The sequence below is a fragment of the Ciconia boyciana genome, chromosome 10 (assembly GCF_034638445.1).
Source record: "Ciconia boyciana chromosome 10, ASM3463844v1, whole genome shotgun sequence".
Taxonomy (NCBI): domain Eukaryota; kingdom Metazoa; phylum Chordata; class Aves; order Ciconiiformes; family Ciconiidae; genus Ciconia; species Ciconia boyciana.
Genome location: NC_132943.1, coordinates 26961045 through 26981585, shown reverse-complemented (window position 1 = coordinate 26981585; position 20541 = coordinate 26961045). Strand labels below are relative to the sequence as shown.

Sequence of the window (20541 nt, the reverse complement as noted above, 5' to 3'; positions counted from 1 at the left end):
TTCCTCAAACAGGTCTCAAATGTCGAAGTCTGGCAGGGAGATGTAGCTAGGCTCTCTGTTACTGTTACTGGCAGCCCCACACCCAAAATCCAGTGGTTTTTCAACAGTATGAAGCTAACCCCATCCATGGACTGTAAGTTAGTGTTTGCTGGCAATGACCACAGCCTCATCCTCCCATATGCGGGTGTTCAGGATGAGGGTGAGTACACGTGCATGGCCAGCAATGTACACGGTGAGACCACATGCAGCACCCACCTCCACGTGCGGCAGCGGATACCAGGGGTCCCTTGCTTTGCCAGGGAGCCGGAGAGTGTGCGGTGTGCACCAGGCTCTACTGCAATCTTTGAGTACACTGTGACTGGGGAGACATGCCCCAATGTGCAGTGGTTCAAGGGGAGTGAGCAGCTCTTCTCCGATGCACATCATTCTGTTGCTCACCATCCTGACGGCTCAGGCTCCCTGACAGTGTGGGAGTGCATGGAGGATGACACTGGCCTCTACACATGCAGGGCAGTGAGTGCCCTGGGTGAGGCCACATGCTCTGCTGAGCTCCTTGTGCTGTCCGAGGAGCATGCTGTGTGCAGGCAGAGCCCAGCCTTGCAGCATTCTGCAGTGGCAGAAGACCAAAGTCCCCTCTCCTACGAGGAGGCTGGCGAGCTTCCTGCCATGGAAGGAGCACTCAGCCTTGAGGCTGTGAGGGAGCCGCCGGCCCTCCTTCAGCTCCAGACAAGCCAGGCAGAGCACGTGCTGCCCAGGGAGGACATTTTGCCTGGCCTGCCATCAGCCTGCCTGGCTGCACAGAGTGTTGAAGAGATGCTTGCCCAGGTGGCCACAACACAAGAGAGCAGCAGGCTTCTGGCAGAGCCACTGCAAGCCCTCCCTGCTGGCCCCCGGGTTGTCGTGCCTGCAGCAGCGATGGAGACACAACTGCCGGCCTGCCTTGGGACTGTAGCTGCACAAATACTCTTGCCCAAAGAGCAAGTCATCCCCAAGGCAGCAGAGCAAATGGCTGCTCTGAAGACGGAGGCTTCCCAAGCCCTTCTACAGGTGTCAAGCACCACTGAGCGCCATGCCATAGATGGTGACCACATCCAGGTCCTTGAGGGATTCCAGGCAATGCAAGGTGAGCTGAAGGCTGAACCCAGATTTCCCTCCGAATTGGCCTTCACTGGTGACCAAGCTGTCCCCCTGCAGAAAATTTCTTCCCTGGAAGCAGCAGAAGAAGATTTTGCTTCAAGAATCCATGAGGGACAGGCTGTGAGATTTCCCTTGCTGCTAGAAGAAAACCAGCCCCTGGAGGAGGAACATGTCATTGATCTCACCAGCCCACTTAGGCAGTGTCCAAGGGCAGGGAGACAACCCCATGAAACAATGTACACTTACCAGCTCCAGCGAAGCCAAGTCCTCAACAAAGAGAGCCAGCTCACTGCTCAGGTTCCCAGGAGCTGCAACTTAGACATGAAGTCTCAAATTAGAAATGCACTGAAAGCTGCAGTGGTAAGTGAGCAAAACCTCTTGTTTTCAGAATGGTTGGCTGATAAAGAAAACGTTGAAGTACAGACAATAAACATCACAAAGGAACATAAACACACCCTATGCACCTATGTTGTGACCACAGGAGAACTCAGTCCCATAGAAATCTCAATCTCCTTGGGAGAAGTCAGCATTCAGACAGCTGACCAGAAAACAGTCTTGAAGGAGGCTTTCTATTCTCTTATTTGTGAAGAAAAACATCTCTTGACAGATGAAAAATCCAAAACATTGCCAGTCCATCGCAGTGCACTTCTCTCAGGAGAATCCTGTGATGAAACCTCTGAGCTGGAGCCCCAGCAGGCCGAGAGGACTATGGAGGCAGAAATACCCCTGGAGCAGCCTTTGTCTGCACAAGTAATCAACACTGTGACTGGCCATGGTCAAATCAAGGATGTGGGTGCAGCTGCAGCCATTGCTGATGTAGCCTCTGCAGGTGTTCCCATTGAGACACCCACAGAAATACTGAAAAGGAAGGAGAAAAGGGAAGAAATATGTGAGGAAGAGGGCAGAGAGGGTCTGGAAACTGGAGCTGCGAAGCCAGAGGATGGGCTGGGCAAAGAGAGTTATCCCATCATACACAGCAAACTGGTCGACATTGTTGTGGAGGAAGGGGAGAGTGTCAGTCTGGTGTCTGTCATAACAAACGTCAGAGAAGTGAACTGGTACTTGGAGGGTAAACTGGTGTCTTCAGGCGACAAATTCAAGTTTTTACAAGATCAGGACACGTACACACTAGTAATAAACAAAGTGTGCGGGGAGATTCACCAAGGAGAGTACACCTGTGAGGCACTGAATCAAGGTGGAAAAAGAACAACAGCAGCAAAACTCACAGTTGTTAAAAGAGGTTGGATTATGGGGATAAAATACTGCCTTTCTAATACACTGCTCTACTAATGAAACTGCCCTAATATGTGTCTGTATCTTTGGATACAGATACAATATTAATACCATCATGCCACTAATCAGAGGGCCCCCTTTCTCTCTGGATTTATGGTCTCCTTTTACCAAATCGCAAAGTCTCTCACTTCCCTCACCCCAGTCTTTGCTCAGGAACTTTGTTGCTTCCTGCTCTCATCACACAAGCACGGTCAGGACAAGCTATACCTCAGTCCCGACCACCTCTTCCCATTGTTGCCTGTGAAGTGGACCTGCTCTTCCCACTTTTCTCACTGTTGCACCCTCTCTCACTCTTTAGAGTCATTGCACAGTTTTAGTACAGTTTCTTAGTCACACCGTAATTTTTCACAGCTTCAGGACAGCATGGTATATGTTTGTATCACATTGTTATTGTGCATTGTTATTGCACATTGTTTTTCCAGTATCACCACTGTGTTTCCTGATGTCATTATGCACCGTAACACTATCTCTCCACTGAGCCTGGTACTGCTTTTATTTCTTACAGATATTTTTTTCTTTTACAGTCACTTTATGTGGATTGCGAGAAATCACCTTTTTTTTTTCCCCCCCCAGTCAGTCACTTCACTGTTAATTTCCAGAATGTCAGCAGACAGGGCTTTGAGTTACTCTCTGTTTCTGATTTCAGTTGCACCGATCCTGAGGAGAAGGCTCAAACCTCTGGAGGTGGCTGTAAATCATGTGGCCAAGTTTACCTGTGAGGTAGAGACTGCTCCCAATGTCAGGTTCCAGTGGTACAAAGCTGGCCGAGAGATATATGATGGGGACAAATACTCCATTCGCACCTCCAACTACCTCTCCACACTGGAGATCCTGAGGCCTCAGGTTGTTGACTATGGAGAGTATAGCTGTAAGGCTTCCAACCAGCATGGCAGTGTAAGCTCTACAGCCCTTTTAACAGTAACTGGTAAGTACAGACTTCCAAGCACTTCTCCTTCTCCATAAAATATCTTGGTATATTGTAATGCTTTCACTGCTATACTTACAAATGTTTATGGTAGGGCTCTTGATTGCCATTGTTATACATAATCCAGGCATGTTATACATAATTTGGCAGGCAGCTATGCATGTTATACATAATTTGGCAGTATAGAGGAGGAATAATTTTTGAGAATGCTGCTTTTAGATGCTTTCTGTACCTAGAAAAGGGAATCAGTGTGAAAAGTTTCAGAAGGGAAAAAAGAAGGGGGAAAAGAGAGAGTGGGAGGAAATAGATCATCAACAGAATGGGATTGGTTTGTGAATACATTCTTGAGGAAGGTTTATTTAACTTCCAGGCAACAAGAAAACATATACTTTTAAATTTGATTTCTTTGGTGTAATAATCATTGTGCGATTATGCTAGCACCCTATGTTTATCCTGCAGCTATACTTGTGAGGCAGGCTATGCAGCTCTGCGTACCTGAACATCTGTGTGCCATGGCCAGAGGGGAACTTTGTGTGATGGGGGAATAGATCTTCTTAAACAAACAAAAGAGGGTTTAAAGCTGTTTCAATTTGCAAACTTTTTTGTCTATTGAGAGCTATACAATTCCTTTCTTTTTATTTTTTTCTTTAAAAAAACCAAACATCATCTCTTGGACTTTTAGTGTAAGCTGATTTTTTTACTCTGACTTTTCTCTTTGTGGGAGGAGTCTTTATGTGGTCTTTGCTAAGTGTCAGATGCTAGAGACTAAAGAAAGATGCACAAACTGTGAAATGCATGCAAACTTGTCCATCTTAAGGGAATGATGTGCAAACATGTCAGTCTTGGGGGAGGAAGTTCTGGCTTTTGGTTTATTTTCCTTTAGTTTGTACATTGTTCCAGAGATTCAAAATGCCTTCAAGCTCTGGAGCAATATACAGACACAAGAATACAAAACCAAAAGTCAAAATTCATAATCTTTAACACCTCTTATCTCCTTCACTGCTGGCTTCTTTTGCTTAAGAGTGTCCAGTGACAAACTGGCCCCTCTTGCTCTCTGTCCCTGGCAAACATGGAGAAAGAGCATAAGCTCTAGTCCTTACCTCTGGATAACATTGAACCCCTTTGTTTTGCAGAAGCACTTCCACCAACATTTCTTACCAGACCTGAATCTATCACTACTTTTGTGGGCAAAAGTGCCAAGTTCCTGTGTACTGTTTCGGGCACTCCGGTCATTGACGTCGCCTGGCAGAAAGATGGCACGACCATTTCACCTTCGGACCACCACAAGATCTCCAAAGTGGAAAATAAACATGTGTTAGAAATTTCTGTTCTCACTACCAGTGACAGAGGGATTTACACTTGCAAAGCTTCCAACAAGTTTGGGGCTGACATTTGCCAGGCTGAAATGGTCATTATAGACAAGCCCCACTTCATTAAAGTTTTGCAGTCAGTGCAGTCAGCAGTCAATAAAAAAATACGTCTTGAATGTCAGGTAGATGAAGACAGGAAAGTAACAGTAGCATGGACAAAGGATGGAAACAAAATCCCTCCAGGCAAAGATTATAAGATTTACTTTGAAGACAAAATAGCCTCACTTGAGATTCCTCTGGCTAAGCTCAAGGATTCAGGCCATTATATGTGCACTGCCTCAAACGAGGCAGGAAGCAGCTCCTCTTCTGCCAGCGTCACAGTCAGAGGTAAGATAGTCCTACACCCCCTTTACCTTTGCTCTTGTCGGGTTCCCCATTTCTTCTTTTGCAGGCGAAAGACTTCTCTGGGCTGAAACCATGCAGTGAACTCTTCTCAGACCTGCCATCAGGTCTGTTCACCTCTTGCTCGTTTCCCCTGCTGCTTTCCGGTGCAGTGCGTTGCTTCAATATTTCTTTCACCAGCCAGATCCAAGAATTGCTCCTGCATGCAGGAGACAGATGGATGGAGAGGGCAAGAGAAACCACAAGAACTGCAGCTCAGCAAAGATTATGCTGATCTTTTCTGAATCATGTTTTGTTCTTGCACTAGGAACCAATCTTTCAAAGCTTTGTATTTCACCCTTCTTTCCTTTTTCTCTTTTCTTTTTCCCCTTTTCTTCCCTTTTCTTCCCTTCCCATTTTTAGAACCACCATCCTTTGTGAAGAAGGTCGATCCATCTTATTTACTGACCCCAGGTGACTCTGCACGCCTTCAATGCAAAATCAAAGGGTCTCCTGAAATCCAGGTTACTTGGTTCAAGAACAATAAGGAAATCCGTGAAAGCAACACCCACAGGATGTCCTTTGTCAATTCTGTGGCTGTGTTAGATATTTTGGAGATGAAAGTTGATGACAGTGGGAGTTACTCATGTGAAGCTGTAAACGAGGTTGGAAGTGACAGCTGCACCACCGAAGTAGTTGTCAAAGGTCTGTTGTTCTTGCTGCTGCCAGTCCATTCTTGAGAAAAACCTTCCCTTCCTTTTTTTTTTTTGCAGGGGTGACTAATTCTTTCTTGCTGCTTTTATAGAGCCTCCGTCTTTCATCCGAACACTTGAACCAGCAGACGTAGTGAAGGGAACAAACACTGTTCTTCAGTGTGAGGTTGCTGGCACTGGACCATTTGAGATTAGCTGGTACAAAGACAAGAAACAGATTCGCAGTAGTAAAAAATACAGGTTGACCTCTCAGAAAGCTGTTATTTCTCTGGAGGTGTCCTCATTTAATAGTGCGGATGTCGGTGAATATGAGTGTGTGATAGCTAACGAAGTCGGGAAGTGCATATGCAGTGCAACATACATCTTGAAAGGTCAGTGCGAGAGAGAAAACTCCACTTACGGAAGGGATTGGCAAGAACCTCTTATTTCTTAAAATGTCTTTTATTTGGATTTGTGGGTGGCTAGGGAGGGTGGGGAGGGAGAGTATCTTCTTCTCTTAAAATTCTGTGTATATCTTAACTCTTATCTGGCATCAAACCTGTGAATTTGAAGGACATTTTGCTTAAAGGGCCATGCATTAGCTCCCAGCTGGGGAATGCAGCTCTTCTCCTTGCCTGCTCTTCGGCTGAATTGCACCATGTACTGCACATACTCTCTCATAAAACTGTCTTTAAGCAGCAGATTTCATGGTATGATGTGTAGCAGACAAGTATTTTTTCTTGTCTCTTTTCTTTGAACTAGAACCACCATCTTTTGTTAAGAAAATCGAAAATGTGACAGCTCTGGCTGGAGATAGTATTACGTTACAGGCTGTGGTGAAAGGGTCAGAGCCTATTTCTGTGAAGTGGATGAAGGGCAAAGACATTATTCAAGATGATAACAAAGTGAGAGTGACATTTGAACACGGTCTAGCAACACTGCAAATTACCGGTGTCCAGCTGAGCTCTGGTGGCAAATACACCTGCGTGGCTGAGAATGAGGCAGGAAGTCAGTCCTGCTTTGGGGAACTAGCAGTGAAAGGTCAGTGATGTAGTGCTGTGATCCCCGCATTGTTTCCCACCTGAGAGGAAGCGCAATTTCCTTTTGTCCTTAACACCAGCTCTTTAATTCTGTTGTAGAACCTGCCAAAATCATTGAAAAATCTGAAATGATCCAGGTAACAGCAGGGGAACCAGCCATTTTGGAGTACACTGTCACAGGCACTCCAGAGCTAAAAACCAAATGGTTCAAAGATGGAAGGCCACTACCTGCCAGCAAAAAATATAGGATCAGCTTTAAAAATAACATTGCCCAGCTCAAGTTTTATGCCACTGAAATGCAGGACAGTGGCGAGTACACCTTTGAGATATCCAATGATGTGGGCATCAGCTCTTGTACTACCAGCTTCACTGTGCTAGGTTGGTACTGACTCTTTGCAGAGCCCTACTACTCTGTTCTGAGCCCAACAGAGCCTAAAGCAGAACTTCATGCCTGTTTTGCTCATGTGTTGGTTTCTTTCATTTTTTTCACTCTCAACAGATCGCACTCTTCCTCCCTTCTTTACTAAACCACTGAAGAATATTGACAGCATCATTAGCACCTCGTGCCGCCTAGACTGCAAAATTTCAGGCTCTCTTCCAATGACCGTCTCTTGGTTTAAGCAGGACACTGAGATCACTTCAAGTGCCAAGTACACAGTACACTTTGCAGAAGGCTCTGCATCTTTGGAAATAAAACACCTAGATGCAAGTGATGCTGGGGTCTACATCTGCAGAGCCACAAACTCTGCTGGTAGCAAAGACAGCAGTAGCACTTTGTTTATAAAAGGTTTGGCAATCTGTTTCACATTTCTTGGAGTTTTACTTTTCATGTGATAATACTTTTCTTCCCCAAAGTGCAGGCCATGTGTCTTACTCTTGACAATTGTTTCCTTTCAATGCAATCTAGAGCCACCCAGCTTCACTGTAGAACCAGAGTCCCAAGATGTACTGCCTGCATCAACCGTACGTTTCAAAGGCACATTTAAAGGCACAACACCACTGACGGTGAAATGGTTTAAAGGTGATACTGAGCTGGTGACAGGAGGAGCCTGCTACATTATGACAGAAGCATTAGCAAGTTACTTGGAGCTTTATGCGGTCAAACCAACAGACTCAGGAAAATACACCTGCAAAGTCTCCAATGTAGCTGGTTCAGTAACATGCAGTGCAAACTTGTTTGTAAAAGGTTTGCATTCTTACTCTCTTTTAAACTTGCAGCTGCTGGATTGACCCAGTGGCGCTCTTTTGTGCCTTCTTTGTCCTGAACACTTTTCTTAAATTCACAGAACCTGCTGCCTTCAAGGAGAAGCTAGAGCCAACCCATCTGGTAAAGAAAGGTGGATATGCTGAGCTGACCTGTGAAGTCACTGGTACTCCTGAGATTAAAATCACATGGTTCAAGGATGATAGAGAGCTAAAAGAGAGTGACAAATACAGGATGTCTTTTGCAAAATCCTTGGCAATACTCCATCTTACAGAAGTTGAGACTGAAGACAGTGGGGAATACATCTGTGAGGCCAAAAATGATGCTGGAAAAGATATTTGCAGTAGCATCGTTACAATCAAAGGTGTGTGTGACATCCAGCCATACAGTTAGTCTCTTTAAACTCAGTGCAGTTTTACAGGCTTCAAAAGTATGATTAATACAAACTGCACTCTCTCTTTTGCACTGTAGAGTCACCTTATTTTAGCAAGGAGTTTCAATCCATGGAAGTCTTGAAGGACTCTGATGTGGTTTTGGAGTGTGAGGTGCTTGGCACACCTCCCTTTGAAGTGTTTTGGGTGAAAGATGATAAACCCGTGCGGAGCAGTAAGAAGCACAGAATAAGCATTGAGAAATCTTTGATTAGCCTCCACGTTTTCAGGTTTGATGCTTCTGATGTTGGCGAGTATCAGTGTAGAGTAACAAACGATGTTGGGAGCTGCCTCTGCAGTTCGGAGGTCACACTGAAAGGTTAGTGCAAGGTGCAGAACACCACTAGCATGCTCTTATCCCAGTGTGGTTTCCATGCCACACTGTCATGCACCAGACCTGTACTTACATAGCCACTTTCCTCCTGCCAGACCCCCCACAGTTCGTGAAGAGGATAGAAAACATTAGTTCCCTTCGAGGGGGCACGGTTGTGTTTCAGGCTGCTATTAAAGGCTCCTTGCCCATCACTGTGTCCTGGCTGAAAGACAATGATGAAGTGATTGAAGACAACAATATCAAAATGACCTTTGTGAACAATGTTGCCACTCTTCTGGTGAGGTCTATTGAACTGAAACATGATGGGAAATATTTCTGTCAGGCTAAAAATGAGGCGGGAATTCAGAGGTGTTCTGCTCTGCTGACTGTCAAAGGTTGGTCCTGCCCTGAGGGCTTGCAGTGATCTCAGATGGTTCCCTTGTGATGTTGACAAATGCCATTAACACTCTATCTCCTTGTTTACAACAGAACCTGCTACAATCGTGGACAAGGCTGTGTCAATAGATGTGACTGAGGGAGACCCAGCAACCTTGCAGTGTAAATTTTCGGGAACGAAAGATGTTACAGCCAAATGGTTCAAAGATGGCAAGGAACTGACGTTAGGCCCCAAATATAAGATCAGTGTTACAGATACTGTCTCAGTCCTAAAGGTGCTTCATGCAGAAAAGAAAGATAGTGGGGAATACATTTTTGAGGTTCACAATGACGTTGGGAGCAGTAGCTGTTCTGCCAGCATTAATGTCCTAGGTGTGTATGGGCTATCTTTTGTTATTGTTTTTACATACAAAATCTTTTCTCCTGAGATGACATCTGCCACAACCAAGGTTGAATTTCATACTTTGTCCTTTTACTCTGTCTTGGATAGATCTCATTATACCACCTAAATTCACCAAAAAGCTCAAGAAAATGGACAGCATTAAGGGATCTTTTGTCCACCTGGAGTGCATCGTGTCTGGTTCACATCCTATAAGTATTCAGTGGTACAAGGACGGCCAAGAAATAACAGCAAGTGAAAAGCACAAATACTCTTTCCATGATAATACTGCATTTCTAGAAATCAATAAACTGGAAGGCACAGACAGTGGCTCTTACACCTGTGAAGCAACAAATAAGGCAGGAAGCAACCAATGCAGTGGGTTCTTAACAGTCAAAGGTTTGAGCTCCTTCTTTGTCTTGTTTTAGGTCTCTCATTCATAATTTTGGAATTTCCCTGTCTCAGAGTAATCCTCTTTCTTACTTTTTACATGTTATAGAACCGCCATATTTCGTGGAAAAACCCCAGTCCCAAGAGGTTGTGCCCAATGCTAGGGTTCAGTTCAAAGCACTGGTGAAAGGCTCTACTCCTCTGCAGATAAAGTGGTTTAAAGACAGCCAGGAGCTCCTTTCTGGAGCCAATCGATCTGTCTGGAAGGATGACACATCTAGTGTACTGGAGCTCTTCTCAGCTAGGACATCTGACTCTGGGAGCTACACTTGTCAGATAAGCAATGATATGGGGACCACAACTTGCAAAGCAACTCTGTTTGTAAAAGGTGTGCAATCCAATGTTCTTCTCATCTTTGTGGTTCTGATTTTTCTGTGCAATTTGGGGGGAGGGGGCAGGAAATCCTTGTATTTCTCTAAACCACCTTGAATATTATAAAGCCTCACCTTTTCTGTCCATCTTCTAGAGCCCCCCAGATTTATTCAGATGCCAACTTCTGTAGTAGCTTTGCGTGAAGGACAGTCCACCACTTTCGAGTGCCAGGTAGTAGGCACGCCAGAGATCCACATCACATGGTACCTGGATGGGAACGAAGTGACTGACCAAGCTAAGTACGGCATCTCCTTCATAGATGGTTTAGCCACTTTGAAAGTCACTCAAGCCAGAGTGTCAGATAGTGGGATTTATGTTTGTGAAGCCCACAATGATGCAGGTAGTGAGAGCTGCAGCGTCGAGCTGAAAGTAAAAGGTTGGTTTTGAACATCTTGTCATCATCCAGCTATGCCACATAGCTGGGGTGATGGAGTAGGGGAGACTTCTCCCCTCAAAACCATTCAAGGTTACTATTTACTTTCCCCTCATTCCTCTTTGTAGAACCTCCAACATTTGTCCGGGAGTTGAGACCCACCGAGGTGGTGAAGGGTTTGGAGGCCACACTCGAGTGTGAGGTGACTGGTACTCCTCCATTTGAGGTGAAGTGGCTGAAGAACAATAGGGAGATGTTCAGCAGCAAGAAATATGCCATCTCCACCAAAGAATCTGTATTTACTCTTAATGTGACTAACTGTGATGTCTCAGATGTTGGTGAATATCAGTGTATTATATCAAATGAAGGTGGGAGCTGTTCTTGCAGCACAAGGCTCAGCTTGAAAGGTCAGTCCTCTAGGAAGCATACCCCAAACATTACAACCCCTAGCTAAACTGTAGTGACTAGGATGACTTTATATGGTCTCTCTTTCCCCTCTTCCTTTTCCATGACTTCTCTTCCAAACAACAAACAAAACCTCACACCACAGAACCGCCATCCTTCATCAAGAAGCTGGAGAACGTCACTAGCATTTTGAAAGGTACCGCATTCTTCCAGTGCGTCATAGCAGGTGCTCAACCCTTATCTGTGTCATGGACAAAAGATGAGAAAATACTAGAAGACGATGAGCACCACCATATTACCTTTGAGAACAGCGTGGCCACACTGAAACTTACCAATGTTGACCTCAGCCACAGAGGGAGATACACCTGCCAGGCAAAGAACGAATCTGGCATGGAGAAGTGCTTTGCTTTGCTTTTTGTACAAGGTGTGTACAAGGTGTGACCCTTCAAGCTCATCCTTGATGAGTACTTGCAAAATCAGTCCCCTATCTGCGTAGCTAACTGCCATTTTTATACACTTTCTACCTCAGAGCCTGCACGGATCATAGAAAAGGCTAAGTCACTTAAAGTTACTGAAAGAGACCCCGTGACTTTGGAGTGTACTGTGGCTGGGACACCAGAGCTCCGAATAAGATGGTACAAAGATGGCAAACAGCTCCTGCCCAGTAGATACTACACAATGAGCTTTGAAAACAATGTGGCCAGTTTCAGGATTGAACCTGTATCAAAGGAGGATAGTGGTACATACAGTTTTAAGGTTGAAAATGACTTCGGAAGTAGCACCTGTGAAGCTGTTCTGACTGTGCTAGGTTTGTATTGTCATTTGGCAAATTTGCCAATCCAGTAGGGAGGGAATGAAAAAATAATAATCTCTGTTTGTGAAAGATAGGCAAGAAGGTAACCAGTGTGTTTTTGCCATTTTTTGTGTTGGGCAGATCAATCAATTCCTCCTGCATTTATCAAAAAGCTAGCCAAAAAGGATACCGTTCTGGGATCTTCTATCCAAATGGAGTGCAAAGTTTCTGGGTCACTCCCCATTACTGCAAAATGGTTTAAGGATGGAAAAGAGATAACTGACAGTGCAAAATATAGAAGCCTGTGCCATGAGAACACTGTGTCACTTGAGATTGCTAATCTAGAGCTGGCAGACAGTGCAAATTACACATGCAGTGTCTCTAATGTTGCCGGGAACGATTCTTGCAGTGCTGTCCTGACTGTGAAAGGTTTGAAACTCTTTTACTACTACTTCTTATTTGTGATAGATACTGGGAAAATACCTAAATCTTATGCTAACATAACACTCTTATACCTCTTAATATTAATGCTGAAAACTTGGTGTCCCTGCTCACCTTGCTAATTTTCTTCATTCTTAGACATTTCTGATGTAACTGAATATTTCTTTTTCTTAAAAACTGCAGAGCCACCAAGCTTCTTAGTAAAACCTGAAAGCCAGCAAGCCATCCCAGATTCCACAGTGGAGTTTAAGGCCACACTAAAAGGAACACCACCCTTTACAGTAAAGTGGTTCAAAGAAGACTTAGAACTTGTATCTGGTCCAACTTGTTTCATTGGGATTGAAGGGTCAACTGGGTTCTTAACCCTCTATTCGGTGGATACTTCTAGGAGTGGGCGCTACACTTGCCACGTTTCAAATGACGTTGGCAGTGACTCTTGCACTACAACATTGATGGTAACAGGTGTGCACTCTTTCTTGTCGTGTTGCAGTCTTTTCATTTATTTCTTTTCTTTCCTTTTTGCCCAGCCCATCTCAGTGATCTTTGATACACTGCCAAGTGAATTCCCTACCCTGGTTTGCAACCCACAGTTGTTTGGCTCTTTTCCCTCCTCTTTTCTTTCCCGTATTAATTCAGACCTTCCTGATCCCACTTTTCTGGTTTTTTAGAACCACCCAAGTTTGCTAAGAAGCTGGAGGCAGCAAAAATAGTCAAGCAGGGTGACTCAGCCCGGCTTGAGTGCAAAGTAAGTGGATCTCCAGAGATGAAAGTAGTGTGGTTCAGAAATGACCACGAAATTGTTGCCAGTGAAAAATTTCGGACATCATTCATTGACTCTGTGGCCATGCTTGAAATGAATCATCTCAGTACTGATGAGAGCGGTGACTACATCTGTGAAGCTCACAACCCCGCCGGCAAGGCCAGCTGTAGCACCAAAGTCACAGTGAAAGGTTAGCTGTCCTCTTGTTCTCTGACTCCATTATATTTTTCCCTGGTGGTTTTATCCCTTGGAAATCCACAGGAACATGAGATTCATTTCTTATTTCAGGACTGCCTTTTTCTTCACGTCATGTTTGTTTCTTGATGTCCCCTCACCCCCTCTGCCAGGGCCTGAACAAGAGAGATGTTGTTCTTAATGCAGATGAATCCTAAGCTAGGTGTTCCCCAGTTCTATGATTGTTAGCATCCAAGACAGATCGTAGTGAGAATTGTTATATCAAGGAGCTGAAATATGAAGAAAAATAACAGACCCAAATTGATCAGTGTCAGTTTTACACTCCATATTTGAGACTACTACCAGCTAAATGAGACCTGTACCTTCTCTGCCAAGGGTCACCCCTCTGTTTACCTTTTCTACAGAGGAGCTGAGAGCTCTGAATGCTTACCTACCTGCAAGAACATTTCATAATGTGCCCAGAAAATGAGGAAAGTCCTTGCCCATTCTATTGATTTTCTCAGCAGTGTCATTGTGTAGAAGCTGTATCAGTAAACTGTTTGTTGGTCAAATAGCTCCAGACTCCTTTCTAAAACTGTTCCTTTCTTCCCTTGTTAGAACCTCCTGTCTTTAGTAGGAAGCCCTCTCCAGTAGACATGCTCAAAGGAACTGAGGTTAGCCTGGAATGTGAGATTTCAGGAACACCACCATTTGACGTTACCTGGTACAAAGACAGGAGACAAATCCGCAGTAGTAAGAAGTATAAAGTTACAGCCAAAAACTACCATACAAGTGTTCGCATTCTTAATGTTGAAGCTGCAGATGTTGGTGAATATCAGTGCAAAGCACAGAACGATGTAGGAAGTGACACTTGTTTTTGCACTGTGAAGCTGAAAGGTAAAGTATTGGCACATATGCCTTCTGCAGTGCTCCCAATGGCACTGCATTGCTCTTCTTCACGTAGACACCGTGAGTATTTACTATAACTGCATATTTCTTCTTCAGAACCACCAAAATTCTTGACTAAAATAAACAGCATGACTGTTGTGGTTGGTGAACCAGTAGAGTTACAAGCAAGAGTGGAGGGCTCCCAGCCGATTTCTGTGCAGTGGCTTAAAGACAAAGAGGAAATTATTAGAGAAAGTGAAAACACGAAGATCACATTTATGGAAAATATTGCAACTTTACAACTTGTGCGCACAGAGACAAGCAATGCTGGAAAATACATCTGTCAGATCAGAAATGATGCTGGAAGTCGCGAGTGCATGGCTACCTTAACCATTCTAGGTTGGTAAAAAAGCCCAAGTTCATAGAAGGTTTTTTTTAACTTAGGAACTTGGCTATTTAGTGTCAGCTGTATGCTTTGCTTATGCCTCTGTGTTCAAAACAAGTCCCTGTGTCCCCAAAAAGCAGTAGTCAGGTTCCTTATTTCCAGTTGTCCAGGGGTAGGGGTGAAAGGAACCACAGGCCTCTACACTGTGTTGGGATCCAGTTGACTGGATTTCTAAGTCATGTCTTCTGCTCATGCCTGCTTGGGGAGGGACAGACAGTTACATTTCTCTCCTAGGAGTTTAAAAATAGTTTTACTTCATTTTGGAGAGCATCTGAAATCTCCAGTTTAGGGTAGAACAAAGGGTGGAAAAAACAGAGCTTTAAAAATTCCCTAGCCCAAAAAACTGAGATATCCTTAGTATCAAATGTGTAAGCTCCATCTTATAGTACTATAGTACTTATAGCTAGTACTAATCAAATCCTGTTTTCACCATACATGTTACCGGTCTCTCCTTCCAGAGCCTGCAGTCATTGTAGAGAAAGCAGAGCCAATGAGAGTTACTATAGGAGACTCCTGCACTTTGGAGTGCAAAGTGGCAGGCACACCAGAGCTCTTCACTGGGTGGTTCAAGGATGGCAAAGAACTGACCAGCAGCCAAAAATACAGAATTACTTTCCTCAATAAAGTATCTACACTTAAAATTATGGATGCAGAAAAGGAAGATGGTGGATTGTACACTTTTGCAGTGCAGAACGACGTGGGGAAAAGCAGTTGCACAGCATCGGTTGATGTTTTAGGTTGGTTGGGTTGCTTGTCTTCTGTCTTTTGCAAAAACTTTCTTTCGGTCATGTTCTCTTTCCTTTCTTCCGTTCCTTCCCTCCTTTTTTCTCTAACCGTGGATTTATTATGTTTTCTTATGCAGATCGAATCATTCCTCCTTCTTTCACAAGAAAACTAAAGGAAACCCCTTGTGTCCTGGGTTCCTCAGCATTGCTGGAATGCAAAGTGTCGGGTTCACCTCCTATTTCTGTTGCCTGGTTCCGAAATGGACTTAAGTTAGTCAATGGGGAAAAACATCAAATCTCCTTTTCAGATAACCTATGTATTTTAGAAGTAAATTCACTGAGCGACTCAGATGCTGGAACTTACACCTGCAAAGCTACCAACATAGCTGGTTCAGATGAATGCAGTGCTGTATTGACCGTACAAGGTCAGTATATGATGGTCAGGAAGCTCTCTGAGCTATTCTTTTCTCTTTCTCTCTTGAAATTACCTATGGTCTTTTAAATATACTCAAGGAAAATTATTGACTGAAAAATACAGATTTTGTTCTTTATCTTCAGTAGGTGTGTGGAAATGCCAGGGTTATGCTGTAGCAACCTGTCTTATCTCTCTTTTTCTCTTCTGTGTTTAGAACCACCTTCTTTTGAGAGGATACCAGAGCCTCTGGATGTCTTGCCAGGCACAAGCATCACTTTTACATGTGTTATCAGAGGAACCCCTCCTTTTAAGGTGAACTGGTTTAGAGGGGCCAATGAGCTTGTGCCAGGGGACAAATGCAATATCTACTTGGAGGACTCCATTGTGGAGCTTGAGTTATTTGATGTAACTCCTCTCCAAAGTGGGGAGTACACTTGTCTAGTGACTAATGATGCTGGCAGGGCAAATTGTACAACACACCTTACAGTAAAAGGTTTGTAAAGATTGATTCTCTCTATTTACCTTGAAATATTGTTTCTTTCCCTCCATTTGCCCTACTGTGCTCAACATTTGTGACTTCTTACCCTTCATTAGAGCCAGCTGTCTTTGTGAAGAAACTGAGCGATCAGTATGTGGAGCCTGGCAAGCCCATCATTCTAGAGGGCACTTACACAGGCAGCCTGCCCATCTCTGTGACATGGAAGAAGAATGGCCACACCATCACTCAGTCTCAGAAGTGTAGCATCACCACCACAGAGAAATCCTGCATCCTGGAAATACTTGACAGCACCAAAGAAGATGCAGGAGAATACACTTGCCATGTTGAAAATGAGGCAGGAAGAGATGTTTGTGAGGCTGTAGTCTCTACTCTAGGTGTGTGCTCCCTTTGCTTCTTTTTCTTGCCTGTTCTTTCAAGTGTATGCTTTCCAAGGCCTGGCACTATAATGAGCCTTTCTAATTGCTTCTCTTTTTTAGAACCTCCCTATTTTGTTACACACTTGGAACCTCTTGAAGTGTCAGTTGGAGATTATACAACGTTGCAATGCCGCGTTGCTGGAACACCAGAAATCACTGTGTCTTGGTACAAAGGTGATACAAAACTCAGGTCTACTCCTGAGTACAAAGTGTTCTTTAAAGACAATGTTGCTACACTTATTTTCAACAAAGTGGTTAGCAACGACAGTGGAGAATATATCTGCAAGGCAGAAAACAGTGTAGGAACTGCATCTACAAAGGCTGTCTTAACAGTTCAAGGTGATAATTTTATAATAGCTTGCTACAAATTCTTTTGCTCTTGCAAAACTATAAAAATTGCTTCCTGGGGCATATTTATCTTTTACTTGCTTTCTTCTAGAGCGCAAACGACCACCTTCCTTTGCAAGAAAATTAAAGGACATCGAGCACCCTGTTGGTTTACCCCTTAAGTTCGTGTGTCGGCTCAATGGCTCAGAACCCATTACTGTGACTTGGCATAAAGATGGTGTGCTGCTAAGCGATGACCACAATGTGCACACATCCTTTGTAGATAATGTTGCAGTGCTGCAACTGGTGCGAACCGAGATGAATCATACCGGGCAGTACTCCTGCACAGCCACCAATGCTGTGGGCACTGCCACCTCAAGTGCTAGGCTCACAGTGGCAGGTGCGTTGGCTTACAAAACTTTTTCTGGATCACAGGCTCCCCCTTCCCATTCCATGCATGTGATCGTATCTGTGTGTTGGATTAGCTTTTTTGTGAGGTATGAGTATTACACTGTTTTCTCGTGTTTCTAGAACCCAAGCAAGCACCTGTCTTTGACACCAAACCAGAATCTATTGATGTGCCTTTTGGAGAAAGTGCTGACTTTGAATGCCATGTTACTGGAGCCCAGCCAATACACATCACCTGGTCCAAGGATGGTCGGGAGATCCGAACTGGAGGAAACTTCAATATTACATTTGTAGCCAACATAGCTCACCTTCGAGTGCTCAGAGTGGGTAAAGGAGACTCTGGCCAATATACTTGCCAAGCTAGTAATGAAGCTGGGAAAGACTTTTGTTCAGCCCAACTCAGTGTCAAAGGTATTAAGATTAAGTCACCTTTGTTTGTGTGTTTTCTTTTTCTTGGGCAAAGAGACCTCTTTGTTACTAAGTCTCATCTTCCACCCTTTCCAGTTTGGAAATATATAGAAAGTAGCTTTCCAGAAAGCAGACATATACCATGTGAAGACCTTCTCCTATCATACTGCATGACATTAGAAGCCTTGTTTGCCTGCAAAATCTCCAAGGGGAAAGGTCCCCTTGTGAAGCTGTTTGTATGGAGGCTTGCACTCACCTGCTTTTTACTTTGGCACTAGTGCTTAAACTACAGTCACAGTGGTATTCATACATAGCAACTACTATATGGAAAACAGTGATATGGTAAATACAACTACCTTGCATTTGTAGGCCAGCATTGGTGACTCTTTCAAATTTGCTAAAGATTTCAGTTGGAGTTCTGAATTGCTGATTTAATCTAGACTATGAATCACTTAAGTTCTTCATGCAGAAATATGCTTTAAAGATGTGTAAGCAAGTGAAACTATCCCTACCGTGTTTCTGTTGCTCCTGGGGGTGAAGGGCTTGTCAAATCTTTCATGCTGGCCTGGGGATGTTTTTGCGCCTCAAAGGTAACAGCAAAATTTCTGTTGGGTGGAGCAATCATCCTTCATGTGTTTTTTACAGCTCCAGCTGTCTGACACAGCAGGCTTCAGAGTTGGCAGAACATAGAATTAGTTGTTGTCTTTGCCTTCTTTTCTCTGTCTTGCATCTTTCCTTGAGAGGAAACTCCCATTGGGGATACAGCGAGCTGCTGTAGCAAGCTTACTTTGTTGCACCCCAATACTCTTGCGCTCCCCATAACTCTTGCTCAGCACTGTAGTTTTCACATGGCAAACAGGTATACTATCACTCTCTACATACTTATTCTGTTCTGCAGAACCTCCCAAGTTCATCAAGAAGCCTGAAGCCTTGCGGTTTGTGAAGCAGGGGGACACAGTTCAACTTGAATGTAAAATCAGTGGCACACCAGAGATCAGAACCATGTGGTACAAAAATGATCAGGCACTCCAGGCGAGCAACAGGCTCCACATGTCCTTTGTAGACTCCGTGGCGATGTTAACCATCTTGGGTGCCAACACTGAAGATGCCGGCGATTACATATGTGAAGCCCATAACTCTGCTGGCACAGCCAGCTGCAGCACTTCAGTCGCAGTGAAAGGTTAGCAGCATGGCTCCACACACCACCAGAATCCCTGGCTTCCGGGCCTGCTCCCAGCTGCACATCCCCCTGGATAGGGAGCTGCTGTTCTGGCAGTTGGTGGCTGCTGGGGCAGTGTCTCTTCAGCTGCTCTGACATTCCAACGCTGCTGTGTTTAAGCAGCGGATACCAGGCAGGAAATAGTGGTGGGTGTTCAGCAGTATGCAGCCATTCCCTTGTCTCCCCATTTAAGTCAGCTGCAAGCTGAATAAGTGAGCTTGTCAGGTCACAAGGGAAGCATAGACTAGATGGAGCACCAGCCATGGTGAGGGAGCTGGGCATACTTTGCAGCCATCCCTCTGCCTCCTCTTTATACACAGTGATCCTGGCAGGAATGAAATTTAAGACGGAAGAGGAGGCTGTGTTGCTGAGCCTCACTGATGGTAGCTTTCATGACTGGAAAGAGGCGGGGAAAGCTGGAATGTGGTCCTGGAGAGAGGGGAGAGTGGCTTTTGGGGAGGGGCACTGAGCACTGTCTCCAAACAGGTGCAGAAGTGTCACATTTTCTGCCCTTGGGACTCTGAGTGCCGGGATGGCTTGTTGGGAGACACCGGGGGCTCAGCATTTTTTAGAGATGAGGCCACATATTTGGAAGCTAAATATGGGTTCAGAAGAATAAGTGTAGGTCCCTTTCCTGAATATGTTGCTGCTATCCAGAAACCCACCCAGGGAAGCAGGCTCACACATTATGATGTGATTCTTTTTTTATAGAACCGCCTGTTTTTAGCAAGGTGCCAAGCCCTGTGGAAACACTTAAAGGCTCAGATGTTATCCTCCAGTGTGAGATCGCAGGGACTCCACCCTTTGAGGTGGCTTGGTTCAAGGACCGGAGGCAGGTCAGGAGCAGCAAGAAGTTCAAGGTGACAGCAAAGCACTCCATTGCCAGTCTTCATATTCTCAATCTGGAATCTCAAGATACTGGAGAATATCAATGCAAAGCTATGAATGAGGTGGGAAGTGACACTTGCACCTGCCCGGTGAAATTCAAAGGTTTGTATGCTAGAGGATCAACAGCATCACCACCCTCTTTTCTTCATCTCCTGGCTCCCTATTCCAAGCAGGCATGCATGACTAACCTTCCTTTGCCTCCTTGTTTTTGCCGTCAGAGCCCCCACGCTTTGCCAAGAAGCTGAGTGACACTGCAATCTTCATTGGGGAGCCAACAGCCCTGCAGGCAGTGGTGGAAGGATCCCCACCAATTTCTGTTGTCTGGCTCAAGGACAAGGGTGAAGTTATTAGGGAGAGTGAAAATGTTCAAATGTGGTTTATGGACAACATTGCAACTCTTGAGATTGCCAGTGCAGATGGAACTGATGTTGGGAAGTACATCTGCCAGATCAAAAATGATGCTGGCATGAGGGAGTGCTCTGCCTTTTTACAAGTCCTAGGTGGGTATAGCCTGCTTCACAGGTACTATATCTTACAGCTTGCACAATTGCCTCTACCAGCCTTTGTTTTCTGCTTATATCCTGTGCTCACTGGTTTGCGGGTAGATTTCCTGGTAACACACTGACCCCTCCTT

At 44.6% G+C, this 20541-nt stretch overlaps 1 protein-coding gene across 1 annotated transcript in view; it reads left to right on the top strand.

Moving 5' to 3' along the window:
• TTN (titin) overlaps window positions 1-20541 on the top strand; it is a 245382-nt gene that overhangs the window by 49586 nt on the left and 175255 nt on the right. The window contains exons 44-76 of the mRNA XM_072874311.1: window positions 3077-3355; window positions 4489-5052; window positions 5470-5751; window positions 5852-6130; window positions 6501-6779; window positions 6878-7156; window positions 7278-7565; window positions 7686-7964; window positions 8065-8346; window positions 8454-8732; window positions 8843-9121; window positions 9216-9494; window positions 9613-9900; window positions 10001-10279; window positions 10418-10699; window positions 10825-11103; window positions 11247-11525; window positions 11631-11909; window positions 12036-12323; window positions 12519-12797; window positions 13004-13285; window positions 13888-14166; window positions 14275-14556; window positions 15061-15339; window positions 15465-15752; window positions 15957-16235; window positions 16337-16615; window positions 16718-16996; window positions 17097-17384; window positions 17516-17803; window positions 18699-18980; window positions 19731-20009; window positions 20126-20407. Of these exons, the coding sequence (XP_072730412.1) occupies window positions 3077-3355; window positions 4489-5052; window positions 5470-5751; window positions 5852-6130; window positions 6501-6779; window positions 6878-7156; window positions 7278-7565; window positions 7686-7964; window positions 8065-8346; window positions 8454-8732; window positions 8843-9121; window positions 9216-9494; window positions 9613-9900; window positions 10001-10279; window positions 10418-10699; window positions 10825-11103; window positions 11247-11525; window positions 11631-11909; window positions 12036-12323; window positions 12519-12797; window positions 13004-13285; window positions 13888-14166; window positions 14275-14556; window positions 15061-15339; window positions 15465-15752; window positions 15957-16235; window positions 16337-16615; window positions 16718-16996; window positions 17097-17384; window positions 17516-17803; window positions 18699-18980; window positions 19731-20009; window positions 20126-20407 (9567 nt within the window). The remainder of the gene's footprint in view (window positions 1-3076; window positions 3356-4488; window positions 5053-5469; window positions 5752-5851; window positions 6131-6500; window positions 6780-6877; window positions 7157-7277; window positions 7566-7685; window positions 7965-8064; window positions 8347-8453; window positions 8733-8842; window positions 9122-9215; window positions 9495-9612; window positions 9901-10000; window positions 10280-10417; window positions 10700-10824; window positions 11104-11246; window positions 11526-11630; window positions 11910-12035; window positions 12324-12518; window positions 12798-13003; window positions 13286-13887; window positions 14167-14274; window positions 14557-15060; window positions 15340-15464; window positions 15753-15956; window positions 16236-16336; window positions 16616-16717; window positions 16997-17096; window positions 17385-17515; window positions 17804-18698; window positions 18981-19730; window positions 20010-20125; window positions 20408-20541) is intronic.